Genomic DNA, 17,024 nt, shown 5'->3' on the forward strand with positions numbered 1-17,024 from the left:
TTCTATGCTGCCCTTTCAGGTGCTCATTTAGACTTTAGCTCTAAATCAAGCGCTAAATCTTCCATGGACAAACAACATTGTTTCTCTGTTTTTGGGTCTTAATGTCATAGTACTGTATAAAACATAAGGGCACAAAAGTTTTCTCCTCATTTGCTCCAAACTGTATACTTCTTGTCTTCCTTGCTACCACCAGTAAATCGTTAGTGATAATTCGGTTCACAAAATGCTAGAAAAGTTTGTACTATTCTTATACAATCTTTAGTGGATTTAACATAGAAAATGCACAAGAACTCACCTAGCAGTGATTTCATTGTGTTACATCTTCACCTCCTCCTTGCTGAAACGTAATGTCTATTTCAGCCCTGCATCATTCTGACATTTGCTTGTTTGCTTTCCCTGTTGCTGTAGAAGGGCACTTTTTGCTGAAAGTGATTTTGCCAACATGGCAGCAGCATTTTAATTTAAGCAAAAATGCAATTCTGTGAGAAAGGCTATGACATCATGGAAACTGTGATATTTTTCTTTCTTTTTTTCCTTTAAACAAACCTAAAGGAAGGATGGAGGTTTGATGTTTGTAAACAAGATGTTTTTTCCTGTGCATTTTGTCATTTTGTTGCTTTCTTCTTGACTCTGCCATGGCTCGTATGGCTTTCCTGGTAAGGGATAGTGAATATCAAAAGAGCACCCTAAATAGGGCGGTCCTTCTGAGTTCATTAGCTGGAGGTTCTACGTCGAACAACCCACATGCTACAGGTTTCCGACTACAGTGTCAGTTTAGGCTCTGCCCTGAGAAACAAGGGGGATGCCCCATCACAAATAAATTGTGGAAACTGCAGACTGGGAAATCCACTGATTTACTAGGAGCCTCCAGCGCCTTCAAAACCTAGAGGCCACCCTAAGTATGTTGATGCTGTCTCAGATAAATGTCACCCTCTCTACTGCTCTTTAATTCCCCAGGGCCTTATTAGGGCTAGGGATGTCCATTCCACCCCTTTTTCTCTGAAGCAATCTTGAATTGCTGCATTGCCTTACTCTGCCTGGGAAGGTGTTCCATGTGTGAAGTGTGGGTTTTCTGACGCATTCCCAGATTTACCATTGCTGGTAGACCTGGGAATGCGTCAAATCTTTCTTCTTTACTTCCTCTTTCTATGTGTATGTGTGCTCATTCTGCAACAACGTAGGGAAAATACAAGAATGTGCCATACAATGTTGAGTAGGGTGCATTACTGCCCTTTCACTTTCACGTAGTGCAGCAGGTTGTTTTGCTGTTCTATGGTGCATGTTTTTTTGTTAAATATGCCCCTCAGTCTCTCTTGGAGGTAGGACCTGATCTACCTTGCAAAAGGAGTTGTGTAACCAGGAAAGCCCTGGAAGGTTGCCCAATGTATAATTTACTTGGCTGTTTTTAGTTGTGGGTGAGTGCTGATTGGCTTAGAGTAGATTGTTTCAGAGTGTGTTCAGTGAGAGAGATGGCTGTGTAGACCTTATCGATGTGTAGCCCTGATTGAAATGACAATCACACAGATATAGCTATCTCAAGGGTTGCTCCGCTGGAGAGGTCTGTAGTACTACTGGTGAGTCGACTAGACCTTCCAGGGTGTATCCAAGAGAGCTACATGGTGTAAAATAAGAATAATCTAAAACTTTTATGGTTAATTTTTTGGCTGTCCTAGGGTTGGGTCTTGTATCTGAGTATCGATCTAAAATGTCATATTGAGACTCAGGTCTTGGAAATTCACTTTCTTTGTTCACTATGTTTTTATTAAGTTGCTGAATCCTGTGTCATAGACCTGCTTGTCTCCATGAGGACCTCACTCATGTTATTTCCATCCAAAGGATCAAAATTTTGACAGGTTACAAATATAGTGCTGTGCCATACGTTTTCCTCTTTAGAATACACTGTTTCAAGGGACACTTTAGACCTGCCCAGATTGGTTATTATATGCTAGCAGGCTTTAGTCTTTCTATTTCTTTAGCTGTTTCTTATGCCATTTGTGACGTGTGAAACACCAAACTCTATGCCATCACTTGTTTTATGTTGTAGCACTTGTTCATAATATCAAAATAAATAGCTTCTTTATTGATTTTGTTGCTCCACTGTCATGTATGATTACTGAATGACATTCTTGGAACCTAAAAGGCCTTTTGTTAGACACTGTTGCGATCCCACAAAAATGAAACTTCGCTTATGGTTTATGAGCTCCCAAAATGACCCATCATTTTATATATATTAACATTCACCCTGATCTCTAGGATTACAAGGTTTGTCCTATTTAGTCATCTCAAGAATCATGGCAGGAAGCAATATATTTGTCCTGAGCCTTGATTCGAGTGTGGTCCACCAAGATAAGCCTATACAACATTGTTCTTTTTTAAATTATGTGTATTAAAATGTTTCTGAACAACATAGAAAACTGGAAATTAGTAGAGTGTGGATCCAATAAGACAATAACACAACAACTCATGGAACTACGTAGATCCCAATCAATCCCAAACTTTAATTGCACCGGACCTATGGGACGGTACCATACGAGGAGTGGGGTGGGTTTGGATAAAGGTTGTGTTGAGGTGGTCACTTTTGGAGAAGCAAGCGGGCCACAGAATCTATAAGAAAACTTATTGTAACTATTTATCACTGGGCTTACCTCCACGGATAAATGTTTGAGTGAGATGTGTGCAGGAAATAGGATTTTTTATGTAAATTACAGCGATATAGGAAGCCTAATGATGAAAATGATTGAGAGGGCTTTTCTCACTTCATAAACCATTAACGTCAAGGTGACATGGAGCGCAAAAATGAGGAGCAAGGCAGAAGCATGCATGCCTGCACAAATCCTGGTTTATAGACATATGTGGTGCAATGTCATTGTGGGACAGTTTGACTGTGTGCAGTCCAGAAAGTCCAATCTGGTGCTGGAAACAGAGGCAGGTAAAGGCAGCAGAGTGGATGGCTCCAAAGATCATCCTACACTGCCTAGTTGGCTTTGAGTTAGGAGATGAAATGATGATTAAAGGAAGAATTAGGCCAACTGAAGTAGTAGCTATATTGGAGTATGGGAGAGGGTCCAGCTTGCCAGCCTCCCACACATCAACTGGCAAGCTCAGAACACTGGAAAATTCAAGAGTTGAACTGTTCTCTCATGTGATGACATCAAAGAACTTAGGCCAATCACAATTGCATCTCCCGCTCACTAAAGGAAATTGAATTCATATCAAGAAAAAGACAAATGGATGGATATAGTCATGACAGAAGAATAACAACATTATTGATTATTAAATCAGTGCAGCGAAGACACTTTAGGAAAACTCACACAAATGATATATGAGTGAATAAACCCCATGGTTTGGGATAAAGAGAGCATCTGGCGTGTTTCTGCAGGAATAATCCTTCAACTTGCTAGATGGCTTGTGGTTCCTATTGCAGTGCCTTAAATCACATACTCATTCCTTGGCATTGGGCGTGCCATCCCTTCCTCTTGTAAAGGACCACCACAACCTGACACTCTACAAACAGTCCACCACTGTCCACCACTGACAGTATTGTCATACACCTCTTACAAGCATACTCTGTCATGAAACTTATACAATCCTTTTTTATCATTAAGGTCACATCCCAGTGATGCCTTCGATTCATAGTGGGTCACAATCATGAGGTAAGTCAAATTGTGACCCACTAGGAATTAGTAAATTGTCAATCGACCTATTAGTATAAAGGTCAATTCACGAAATACCACGCTGGTTACAGAAATACTACCCGCAATTGCAACCAGTTGTATTTGTACCTGGCCCTGAATCCCAAAAACGGTAAAAAATTACACACAACAAGATGTGCTACAAGAAAGGTCCTAGCAATTAGCAGCCAATTGAATGCTATGCCCACTACATTCCACCCAGATCCAGTGTTGAGCAAAATAGCTGGCAGTTCTTTGAGATGTTAATGTAAAATGTAGCAGTAATAGATAGACAGACATCTGAACAATTATGAGTATTATCATGTCAAGATTCCCTAAACTAAGGATTAGAAACCACGGAAGCCCTTCTGACTAAAACTCTGGCTTGGTTGAAAGAAGTCTTTCTGTTGAGAGGGGTCTGTGACCTGATAAGCTTAAAGAGGATCAGCTTCTTCACAAGTACTGACTCATGGTCGCGGAGAAGGAAAGCCACAAGCATCTAGCATTCAGCAGGATCCAAATAGGAACATTTCAAATTCTACAGTTGTGCCTAATTATCCTGCTCCCACTTATCCAATAAATTAATTGGCACGTTTTATATCAAATCTGATAATTCTAAAATCCTTAAATTCCTAATAAAGACCATCTTCCTGAAAGCCCTATTTAGAAGATCAGATGTCTGAATCTTAAAGTAATAAGTACACTTATTTGTTCTTCTCCTTGCTCATCTTCACTCACCGTGACCTGGTCCATGTTCTCAGCCCCATCACCCGCAACATCCCAGACCAAGTTAAAATTGTTTTTAAAATGTTGTTCAGGAAATAGTTTTCTCTTGTGGCTTTTCATGTTGTTGGTGTGTTTATGTCCGAAGCATCAGATACCAAACGACCGAAGAATACTTACTAAAATAAAAAATGGAAACTTGCTTAAAGCAGTAAGGTATGAGAGCGATCCAACCATCAGAAAAATTTCCCATATGTGCCATCAAGTTTGAGCTATATTTTAATCTAGTTGTGTTTTCGACGTATTGGTACTTAAAGTGAAGAGTTATATTTGCCATTAATTTAATGCTTAAAACGAAGGGGGACCTGGAAACTGTAAATTGTCTCAAGGACACGATAAGAAAAACCCGGGCACTAAAGTCACATATGACCTAGTCAGAGGTGTTTGCTTTTGTTTAAAAAGGAGATAAAAACTTTATGTAAGTAAATTTACATCATCCTGCTCACATATATGCAGCGTAGCCCTGCCATTATGCCCTACAATGGGAACAAACAAACATTCTCCTCATGTTAAACTTTCCACTTGGTGCCGGGGTTCGTAAAGCACATTTTAGAAGCTTCTTAAAACAGAAGGGAAAAAATCTAAGGACCTCATTTACTAGTTTTTGCCACAGAGGAGCAAGTCACTTTGCTGCAGTGCCCTGCGGCAAAAGGAAAGGGCAGTAATGGGCAGTATTAATTAAATACGGTGCATTCTTGTCCCTTCTGCCTGCGTCAGCGCACAAATTGGTGCCTAGCGCCAACACAGGTAACCATGGTGTTTGCATTGTTAGCATGATTGTTTTTGTGCAGGAAGGCACACCTTCCTGCACAAAAAAACAATGGAGGCAGAACGCAGCACACATAGAAAAGGAAAAAACGAGGAGATATAAAGTTATTTTTCCTTGTTACGCCTACCCATGGGAGGCGCACAGTTTTGACGCATTCCCTGGTTCACAGATTCTTGTAAATCTGGGAATGTGTCAAGACCCATGGGTATTGCTTGGGAAAACCCACTGCAACACCCATGGAACGCCTCCTTGACATAGAGTAGGGCAACGCAGCACTTTATGCTGCCTTGCCTACCTCCATATCTATGAGGACATGCAAAGCCACATAGGGTGGCTTTGCTGACCTCATAGATATGATTGACTAGCCTGCACCACCAGAGAGTCATAAAAAGTGATGCTCCAGTGGTGCAGGCACCTTGTAAATGAGGCCCTGAATGTTTTGGTGTAGTGTTTCCTAGTGGATGTATGCCATCTAGGTAAGTGAGATAATCCCCTTGTGCCTCACTAAGTGGCCCATTGCAGAGTCAGGTGCATGGATCCAGAGGGGCACGACGAACACGCATGAATTCATCTATGCACAAGCTGTGCATGAAGGATACAGCAGATGTAGTGGAACCACAAGGTAGTAGGCTTAGCTTGCTGACATCATGCACTCCAGCAGGACTGGCCTGTGTAGCTGGCCTGTGAAGCATCAACTAACAAAAGTGAGGATGCCAGGCCAATGAGTCCAAGCCCCAAACTGATTTTGAGAAAATATGAGAAAGACCCATATTTAGGACCCGCCACCCCTGGGGAATTTTTCTATGTGAAAGTGGATGGATTCTGACACCAAAGAAGTGATAGTCAATTTCAAACAGCAGATATGAACTTGCAAAGAGAGGGGATGAGGTCGGAGCTCACTATGGCAGTACATCCCGAAGGTGATGAAGCAATCAAGTAGCTGTCTATGAATTGCAACAGTCTTGCATGGTGATTTTTAAAACTTTGTCCCATTTTCCTCTCCCTCTTCCATCTTGGAATCTACTGACCCTCTCAAAATGTCATTGGTCTGTACCTTACTTGTTGATTTCACAGCTGACCTTTTCCTTCCTGGAACAGGTTTTGTAATTTTTAATTGAAGGCCTCAATGTTGGAAACAACCCACTGCAGATGGATGTGGTCATAGATCACTTAGATACTAGAAAAATGTTCCCAAAAATGATTGCTGAAAAAGTGTCCATCAGGGTCCATGACTTGTAAGAAATGTATTAAAAATGCTCTTACACATTTGCCGCCAAAACTCTCCTTCCGCCAAACACTGTCTCACCTTCAAGTTCTACCAAAAATATAGGAGTCTAAACTAACATAAGCAAGAGGTTGGTGTCCTTTACCAGGTCTGTTGCGCAGCTTGAACCGCTAGACACCTGTAATTTCAAATCAGATTTTACACAGCAGCATCTCCGAGTCTAAGAGGAGATGACTTCTATAATGCCTTTTCCTACTTGAAAACATCATCAACTTTCACACAGTATTTATTACCTCATTTTCATCCTAACCAGGGGTGCATCTGATTCTCCCAGCCACAGACGGTTTGAAAACTTGTAGGCAAACTGCACAGCGTTCATCAAACTAGGGGGCATATTTATACTCTGTTTGCGCCGGAATTGCGTCGTTTTTTTTTACGCAATTCCGACGCAAAACTAACTCCATATTTATACTTTGGCGTTAGACGCGTCTAGCGCCAAAGTCCATGGAGTTTGCGTCATTTTTTAGCGTGGACACCTACTTTGCGTTAATGATACGCAAGGTAGGCGTTCCCGTCAAAAAAATTGACTCCGAGGCATGTGCGCCGTATTTACACTCCCGGGCAAAATTCACGCCCGGGAGTGGGCGGGTCAAAAAAAATGACATCCGGCCGCTTTTGCGCCGTTTTTTAGCGCCTGGTCAGGGCAGGCGTTAAGGGACCTGTGGGCTCGGAAGGAGTTCAGAGGTGCCCTCCCAAGCCCCCAGGGACAGCCCCTGCCACCCTTGCCCGCCCCAGGAGGACACCCAAGGCTGGAGGGACCCATCCCAGGGACATTAAGGTAAGTTCAGGTAAGTTTATTTTTTTTATTTTTTTGTGGCATAGGGGGGCCTGATTTGTGCCCCCCTACATGCCACTATGCCCAATGTCCATGCCCAGGGGACATAATTCCCCTGGGCATGGCCATTGGGCAAGGGGGCATGACTCCTGTCTTTGCTAAGACAGGAGTCATTTCAATGGGGGTTGGGAGTCGAAAAAAATGGCGCAAATCGGGTTGAGGCAAAAAATTTGCCTCAGCCTGACTTGCCCCATTTTTTGGCGCCCAAGCTCCATATCCCCCTACGCCGGCGCTGCCTGGTGTACGTCGTTTTTTTTCACGCACACCAGGCAGCGCCGGCGGCTAACGCCGGCTAACGTCATTGAATAAATACGGCGCCCGCATGGCGCTTCAGAATGGCGTTAGCCGGCGCTAATTTTTTTGACGCAAAACTGCGTTAGCGTAGTTTTGCATCAAAAAGTATAAATATGGCCCTAGGTCTCAAAAACCCAGGAAGACATCATCAAACAAAGCAACAATCTAGAAGGCCTACCTATTGCTGGTAACTGTTACAGAAGGATGGGGAAAAATAATTGTTTTTTCCTCTACATTATTTGGGCCCTTTCTAGCAGATCGTGGCACCTTACCTCCTTACTAATCCCAAAATCTCCCATGCTATGCATGGACCTTGTTAGAAATGGGGTCTTTGGTTGGCAGTCATGTTACCCCCTGTCCAAGCAAGGACCCTCACTCTAGTCAGGGTAAAGGACAATCACACTCAGTTAACCCCCACTCACCCCCTTGGTAGCATGGTACGAGCAGGCAGGCTTAACTTCAGAAGCAATGTGTAAAGTATTTGTACCAACACACACAGTAACTCAGTGAAAACACGACAAAAGGGCACAACACAGGTTTAGAAAAATAGGTAATATTTATCTGAACAAAACAAGCCAAAATGACAAAAATACAACGTACGAATGTCAAGTTATGAATTTAAAAAGCAAAAAGAGTCTTTAATCCTTTTGAAAAAAGTGAGAACATTGTCAGCGTACAAAAGCACCTGGGAAACGTCAAAATAACACCGCACAGGTGGGTGTGCGCCAGAAAAGGCCAGCGATGGGTCGATTACTCACTCGCAAGCAAGACCGTGCGTCATTCCTCCTCTGGTCGGGTCGGCGTGCGTCGTTTGTTCTCTCCCGCAACAGAGCGATGCATCAATCCTGAGAGGCACCTCAGGTCCGGGCAGGCTTTGCATTGTTTTTCTGCGCCCAGCGATGTTGCATTGAAAATCCGGCCACACGGTATCACAAAACCGCGCTGCGTGGGGTTTGCATCATTATCAGCCTCCGTTAGGGGGTGTTGCGCATTGTTTCTCCAGATGTATTGTGTCAATCTTCCAGCCGCAATGCAGGTGGAGTGTTGATTTCAGCCGCAAAGCCGGCGGCGCAACGTTTATCAGCCGTGTCACGGAAGGTGCGTCAAAAATTTCCCTGCACGGCGGTCTGTGCGTGGATTTTCAGTCTTGGTCTGCCAGCTTCACCTTTCATGGGCCCAGGGACTGGATAGGGCACCACTTGACAGGGCAGGAGTCTCAGCTGAGAGTCCAGGTGCAGGCAGGGGGGAAGTCTTTGATGGCCCTGAGACTTTAACAACAGGAGGCAAGGTCAGTTCAAGCCCTTGGAGATTCTTCACAAGCTGGAATGCAAAGTCCAGTCTTTGTCCCCTTTCACAAGCAGAAGCAACAACTGCAGGATCGCTCCAGAAAGCACAGTCACAGGAAGGGCAGCACTTCTCCTCAGCTCTTCTCCTTGGCAGAGGTTCCTCTTGATTCCAGAAGTAATCTAATTTTCAGGGGTTTGGGTGCTCCTCTTATACCCCTTTCTGCCTTTGAAGTAGGCCTACTTCAATGTAAAGTCTCTCTGGTTTGTGAGATCCTGCCTTGCCCAGGCCAGGGCCCAGACACAAACCAGGGGGTTGGAGGCTGCCTTGTGTGAGGGCAGACACAGCCCTTTCAGGTGTGAGTGACCACTCCTCCCTTCCCTTCTAGCACAGGTGGCTAATCAGGGTATGCAGGCTACACCCCAGCTCTCTTTGTGTCACGGTCTAGAGAGAGGTGCAAACAGCCCAACTGTCAAACTAACCCAGAGAGGGAATCCACAAGCAGGCAGTGTCACAGAATGGTTTAAGTAAGAAAATGCATACTTTCTAAAAGTGGCATTTTCAAACACACAATCTCAAATCCAACTTCACTAAAAGATGTATTTTTAAATTGTGAGTTCAGAGACCCCAAACCCCAAATGTCCATCTACTCCCAAAGGGAATCTGCACTTTAATAATATTTGAAGGCAGCCCCCATGTTAACCTATGAGAGAGATAGGCCTTGCAACAGTGAAAAACGAATTTGGCAGTATTTCACTGTCAGGACATATAAAACACATTAGTATATGTCCTACCTTAAACATACACTGCACCCTGCCCAGGGGGCTACCTTGGGCCTAACTTAGGGGTGTCTTACATGTAAGAAAAGGGAAGGTTTGGGCATGTCAAGTGGGTACACTTGCTAAGTCAAATTGGCAGTTTAAAACTGCGCACACGGACACTGCAGTGGCAGGTCTGAGCCATGATTACAGGGCTACTAATGTGGGTGGCACAACCAGTGCTGCAGGCCCACTAGTAGCATTTGATTGACAGGCCCTGGGCACCTCTAGTACACTGTACTAGGAACTTGCTAGTAAATCAAATATGCCAATCATGGAAATCCAATTACACATACATTTTACATAGGGGAACTTGCACTTTAGCACTGGATAGCAGTGGTAAAGTGCCCAGAGTAACAAAAACAGGGCTCAGTACATATCAACAACCTGGGAAACAGAGGCAAAAAGTTAGGGGACACCACGCCAAAGATGCAAAGTCTAACAGACCTCCTTTCACCAAAATGCCAGAGGAAACGAAAGTGACATCACGTGCCCTTTGACCTCCACTTTCACTCACTCTCACACACATACTTACACATACACACAAATTCACATTTACACACACCTTACATAAACACACTCTCATCCGCAAGCACGCACACAACATACATTTAATAGCATTTTTATTTACCTTAGCAGCCAAGAAAGGACACATTCCTGGTAATTGTACCCCATTTTTATTACAATAATGGTGTATAATATGCTATTATTCACTTGCAGTAAAAGTTGACAGAAAACAGGGTGAGTGGTGTCACAAATGACGCCCATAAAGACGAGCTGTCACTGTGTTCCTGGCACTGATTTTGCCACCTCTGAGGACAGGGGTCGCAAAGGCAGTGCCAGGGGTCGCAACTGCAACCCCTGGCGACCCGTAAATGACGTCCATGCTGCTATGTTCCTGTATGACAGTTACCCTATGCTTGAGCCATCATGCGCTTCCTCCAGTTTTTACCATTTGAAGCTCTACCACCTCTCCACTCGGAACTACCTAATGCGTTTCTTGTATAAATATTTTTTCACAAAAGATGCAAACTAAGATACCAAAAAGCTTTACAGGTATCTTTAAGTGCATTTCCTTGAGCTTGGGGTAATGCATACATTGTCTCTTCGCTGTGAACGCAGGGGGTGCTCATTCTTTGTGTGTTTACAGTGTCGCCTTCTGCTTGCTGAGACCTGTCCCTTTTTTCACAGGTGCTGGTGGTGGATCAGCTCAGCATGCGAATGCTTTCCTCCTGTTGCAAGATGACCGACATCATGACCGAGGGAGTCACAAGTGAGTCTGTCTATCTACCATTCGCGACACGCTGGATCCTCACTGCTTTTGTTATCCCACCAGGCACTCAAGAAATACCCATACACAGCATTCTGAGCTCTTTCAGGAACTTTTGGCATTAAGAGCCACGTGAAGTTTACCACATCTTCGCCTGGCAATCGTCATTGGTTCTTTCTTGGGCACTGTGACTTCTCCTATTCTGGTGCCCTATGTGACTGCCTTGAGCATAGCACTGACCATTACTGTTGCTTTATGACACCCCATGGATCCCAAGTCGTCACTTTCCCCTAAACTTTAAAAGGATTGCAATTCACTAACTCTGCAGTAGAACCGTTTCTGTTTTGAGGTCGGTTGGACCCCGGATGTCAAGCCACCGATCATGAAGCCTAGAATTGGTAATATGGCCACAAGTTACTTACTCATCATGGGCTGACCAGAGTGATGTGGCCATTTTGGCTCTGGAGATTTCATTTTCCAGGTAGATAACTGTTGCCATTCCAAGACATTTATAAAGAATAGGATGACATTCATGAATAATAGAGGGAGAGTCTTGTGAGTTCAAGAGCAGCAGGAATCTTCCATTTTGTAGGTGGGCGCTTACAGTGACCAGTATTGCTTGCAGTTTCGTGTTTTTCTCTGTGCAGTTATTATTTGTGAAAGTTAGTGCACTTTCGAGGAGCCAGTGGAGTTTGCTGGAATCAGAGTCCCCCCAATAACCTTTGCTGCACGTACTTAACCATGTACACACGTGCATTAGCAGTGTAGGGTTCCTGCTCTGCTCTTTGAATTCGATAAAGCTCATGCTTAAACAGGATCTGTGGGGCTTTCTTCTATCCTGCATTAATGTGCACATAGTATATCCCATTAATGTGCAGAAAGTATCTCTCTGCTTCCCTTCCAACTCCTCTACTGTTTGATTAAGTTGATACTGTGTTCTGCTCCTATTCCACCCCTTCTTCATTAACAGATCAATAGTGCACTCTCACCGTGTTGTGGTTAAGTTTCTTTTATGTCTCTTACAGAATGTTACATAGGCAGGTTATAATGGAATAAAGAATATAAAGGAAGAACTGGGGAGTCAGCTGGACTCTCATGCCGTTTTGGTAGCTGTTAGAGAAATAATTAAAGACATACACCTTTTGATGAGAATCTTCATATGGGACTAGAACAGTGGTTCCCAACCTTTTGACTCCTGATGACCACCCAGTGAATCACTACTGGAAGCCGGGGACACCCCAAGCAATTTGTATGATTTGAATTTCAAACATTAAAACGGGAATTCACAAAAAATACACAAACAAGTGCACACCAAACAAATACTGGAATTACTAAATATATAATTATTTTATATTGAAAAAAATATGCAAAATCGAAACATTTTAATGACGAACGTTGATGCTGCATCTCGGGGGCTAACTTTTTTTAAATGTTTGGTTTTATTTAGGAAAGCTGGATCCTCAGGTCAGATTCGACATTTCCCAAGAGATTTCTGTTTTTATTTGTTAGGTACATAAGATGTGGCAAAGATTTTTCACATAAATATGTGATGGGGAAAGGAAATAAAACCATAAGGGCTTCCCATCTCTCTATAGCCCCTTTGTCACATGTAATTAATTTGTTTTATAGCACGTCTCATATCAGTGTGGGGTGTCAATGCACTTTACAGGGGACTGCAAGGTGTAGGATTCACATATCATCCACACTGGTAGGCATTTTCTAAGGGTGCATGGTCTGGAGAAGCACGAACTCAGGATTCAGAACATAAAGTGGTTAGTGTTGACTTTAATAATAAGAATGTATTTCTGCGCAAGCAAAGCTTTTTAAGCAGCATAAGGAAAATGAAAGACTTGGGAAAAAACAGAACTTTCTAATTTGTGCCGTGCAGTTTGCATGCAGCTCTTTGGTGGCAGTTCATATCTCACTGTGCTAGATTATGATTGTTACCTTATTAACTGCACAGTAACAAACTATATCTGTGAGAAAAGCAGTAACCCACTGTGCTATGCACATAAAATACTGTTCTTTGCATGATACACGTTTTTTGCAGCAGTCATATTAACCAACTGCGCTACCTTAGATGAGTCAAAACTGCCAGTAGACAAAACTCCAATCTCTCTCCTTCAGGTACATTAATCACCAGAGTTATCTTGATGCTTTTATTTTTGCCTGAGAGCTGCTTAATGTACAAGGAACCTTGCAGTGCTTTTAAAACTGCTTCACAAAGGAAGTAATAAATATAAAAATACACATGCCGAAAACCCCAGCTGAAGTGCCTTCCTACCGGCCCAGGTCTGTGGCCCCTGGGGGTCAGTGGACCACAGGTTGTGAACCGCTGCACTAGAACAAATCTCTTTCACTTTCAGCCATTTTAGAGTGGTAGTTTAGTGAGTGTGCTGCATAAATGCACTCATGCACTCACTCACTCACTCACTAACTCACTCTCCAGATTATAATGACTAAGGGCCTGACATTGTTTGGTAGATAGCCCGTTGTTCTGACAGGGGGATGCAGTAAATTACTCCTCACTGTGGAGGGACTACCCGCCAAATTTATAAATAACCACCAAGCAGGCGGTAATTTATCATGCATTGGCAGGAACCATCGTCACGGCAGTTCCTGCTAATCCATTTCGCAGTTTTCCTTTTTCTTTTCGTAAAGAAAATACTAAAATAGGAATTTCTTAATGAAAATAAAAAAATTTACTGCTCCTCTCACCTTTGGAGTCACCACCCATGGCACGGTGAGCATTGTTAGCTTTTAGCTGCCCCATACCACCAGGGCTTGCCAGGCAGTGACGGAGAGTAAAAAACTGGCTATATGCCCGCTGATCTTGATTGGTTGGGTGGATGTATAGCCGTTTCTGCAATGGTGCTTACTCCGTCGGGGCATCGGAGAGGTTTAGCTATGGTGGTGATGGAGTAGTCTCCGCCGTAGCCAAACCTATGGTCCAAGATGTTGGCGGTAAGAATACTCCGGCCCAATTTCGGTGGAATATCCTTGACGTCAACATATAAATCAGGCCGTAAGTGTGTTATTAATAGTTTGGCACATAGGATACGCCATCACAAACAGGTGTGATGGATATCCACCCGCCATACTACAAGCTTACTATAGTCTATAGCCCTTGCGATTCAGCAGACAGAATATCTATCACATTTTGACAGAATAATCCATCCCTTAAACTCTAAATAAAGTCCTCCGGAGTCAAAACTTTGTTTTCCCTTCTCACTCCTCTGTTGTCCCTCAATAACAATACTATGAATCTCTTTGATTATCTAGCCCTTCTCTCTGCAGTGAGGAGTGTATGACATCCTCTATCCCCACAGGAAGGAAACTGATAATCTGTATTTATTGTTATGTGAATGTGTGCATTAAATCAGCCAAACTTAACCATATCCCTATCATCAGCCTGTCCACTCGCCAGCGTATTGAGCATAAAATACATTGGGCTCTTCCTCCCTAAACAATCTACTGCCCTGAAGCATGACATGAATGATACTCTTCCATTACATTTCTTGTTGTAATTATAATTACAATATCACAGTTTACTCTATATCAATAACTGTACCTCCTGCCCCACAGTGAGGAGTCTATGATATGCTCTTTTGAGAAACTAAAATAAGTCCTGACAAAAAATGAAATGTTCAAACCAGCCCCATATTGCAGGGGGCAGTGACTAAAATGTGGCAATGGGGTCGTGGTTGGGTCATGACAGCCCACAGCGCTCTGAAAGCAGTCCCTTGACCAGCAGCCGACTGAAGAAATGTCAGAGTGGAAGAATCACCAGTCTGGCCTTGATGTTACACCCTCATTTATTATGCTCCTTATCCTAAAACCGGAGTCTGTCATGGGCACACATGAACCCTTTATCCTGCCCTACACAAGACATTTTAGGCTTAGGTGTTAATAATTTCGTGCACTGACATGCAGTAAAGTTTCTCACATTCATTTCCTAGACTGTAGTTATGGGTGTCCTATCCACTCACTCAGTTCTAATTCATTAAGAGGTCTCAAACTTTTCTCCATTTACTCAATGCCTTCCATTGTTATTTAGAAGCCGACCTGTTATGCTGTTTCCATATTGTCTAATCAGAGTACATGATACTGTTAGCATAATGCTTTCTCTCCCTAAAAATGTCTGCATTTTCATTAAACCAGGTCCACACATCCGTTAAAATTGAAACAAGAATACCTATTCTTGAATTCTTATTTTCACATCTAGTCATAATCAATGCACCTAAAACAAAAATTACAGTTCACACCAATGCACATATTTCACACATTGAACAAAACACACTAAATACAATCACTTCCTAAGTATATATTAATGAGTACAGAGCCTCTTATCATTATCCAGAGGCAGTGTAGCGCTGCACCATGCGCCTTTCATTTTTATACTCCAAACTTTGTCATCCCTAACTAAAATTATACTTTGTCTTTCACGGATGTAATACATTCTGTTATACTGTAGTTCACCTCATTTTCCGATTCTTGTATCAATAAACTTAAAGCTTCTGTCTAGTTCACCCCATCCATCGTTACCCTTGGATGGGTAACTCCATTTCTTTAATCTCCATACAGGGGGCAGGATATTAAAAAGTGAAGGTCTTCAATATCTCCTGCTTTACAGCTACAAAGAGTTCAATTCGCAGCATCACTACTCTACTTCCAGGTACAGGCCTTCACTAAAATGACATTCAGTTTAAGTCTGCTTTTAGGTTTTTCAACTGCACTCCCAGCAGTGATTGGCAGCAATTGTTCAACTTTTAAAGGGTCTATTACAGACCAGAAATACACCATTTCAGAAAGGGGTGTTTCACTATTATTTTCCACCTCCAAGATACCTTTAATAACATTTTCTTTCAACAGTGTAGAGAATGCGATATTAACTCTTCAGCCAGGAGCATCCGTCTAAACCTGTTCCATGCTCTTTTTTTTCCAAACAAGTCACAGGTACATTTATCACTGCAAACTACAATATTACTTAAAGCATAAATGTAACTTATTTAAGGGTTACAACTCTTCCTTAACATTAAGAAAATATAATATTAGATGTACACTCATTTTATCATTCATTGACATATGAGGTAGGACCCTCACGAAAACCCAAGCAAACGTGTAGAAATCCATTCTGAATTCTGTTCAATTTATAAGTAAAACTGTGCCCTAAATACCTCTTCTAGTGCATTCAGGCAAATTTATATTGGTTTAAAATATTTATGGCTTGAGACTTATTCTCTGTCCTAAATTTGAAAGAGGAGCAGGTAAGCCATACTACTAGCTGCAGTATCTGTCTACAAGCTTGGAGAATATGGTGGAGAGAAAAAACACTGGCTGCTAAACACCGCCCAGACACTTGAAAACAAAGCTGTCTCCACTTAAACCCTAGCAGGAGACACTTTAAAAAGAAGAGAAATTCCTAACATGCACCACATTTCTATTAGATATTCAAGATCAGGTTTCCTTAATTGAAATAGTCTCTTTCCCTCACATGTGAGCTTTTGGGACCTCGTTGGTTAAGTCATAAATTGGAGCTATCATTCATATAACAAAGGGTGCACGGCTTTTTGATTAGGTTTAAAAAACTAATCAGAATGGTTGAATGCAGGTCTATCAAACTTAAAGATGTATTGACCCTGTGTGATATCCTATTTTCTGAATGCTGCCTGCTATACCATGCCTCTGTTGGACAACCGTAGTACAGCACTCAAACCAAAACAAGGTGACCTACATCCACTACCAAACATCTGAAGGCTCAAGAAAAGCCAATTATATTTGGCCTTTCCGCACTGGAAAATATTTATGGATGACAGCCTTTGATACATATATTGGTAAAACAGTCCAAAATGTGTTTTAGCTAAGTTATCAAGTGGAATTCTTTGACTTTTGACCTATTTCCACACATAAAGGTATGTATTTACATGTGCCTTTCCCATGACATTAGAAGGGAGATAGGTCTGTAGAAATTAGTCTTTTCCTAATCTCTTATTTGAAATATGATCATCATTGTGC

The 17,024-nt window shown here is 42.4% G+C and overlaps 1 protein-coding gene across 5 annotated transcripts in view; it reads left to right on the top strand.

Annotated features, from left to right (window-relative positions):
- Positions 1–17,024, top strand: part of STXBP1 (syntaxin binding protein 1) — a 183,672-nt gene that overhangs the window by 84,740 nt on the left and 81,908 nt on the right. For all 5 annotated transcript variants that reach the window (XR_011205069.1, XR_011205068.1, XM_069241502.1 and 2 more), the window contains exon 3: positions 10,931–11,012. Coding sequence is in view for 3 of the 5 variants with exons in the window: in XM_069241502.1 (XP_069097603.1) it covers positions 10,931–11,012 (82 nt within the window). In the remaining 2 variants the exon portion in view is untranslated. The remainder of the gene's footprint in view (positions 1–10,930; positions 11,013–17,024) is intronic.

This window comes from Pleurodeles waltl, chromosome 6 (genome assembly GCF_031143425.1).
Source record: "Pleurodeles waltl isolate 20211129_DDA chromosome 6, aPleWal1.hap1.20221129, whole genome shotgun sequence".
NCBI classification, from domain to species: Eukaryota; Metazoa; Chordata; class Amphibia; order Caudata; family Salamandridae; genus Pleurodeles; species Pleurodeles waltl.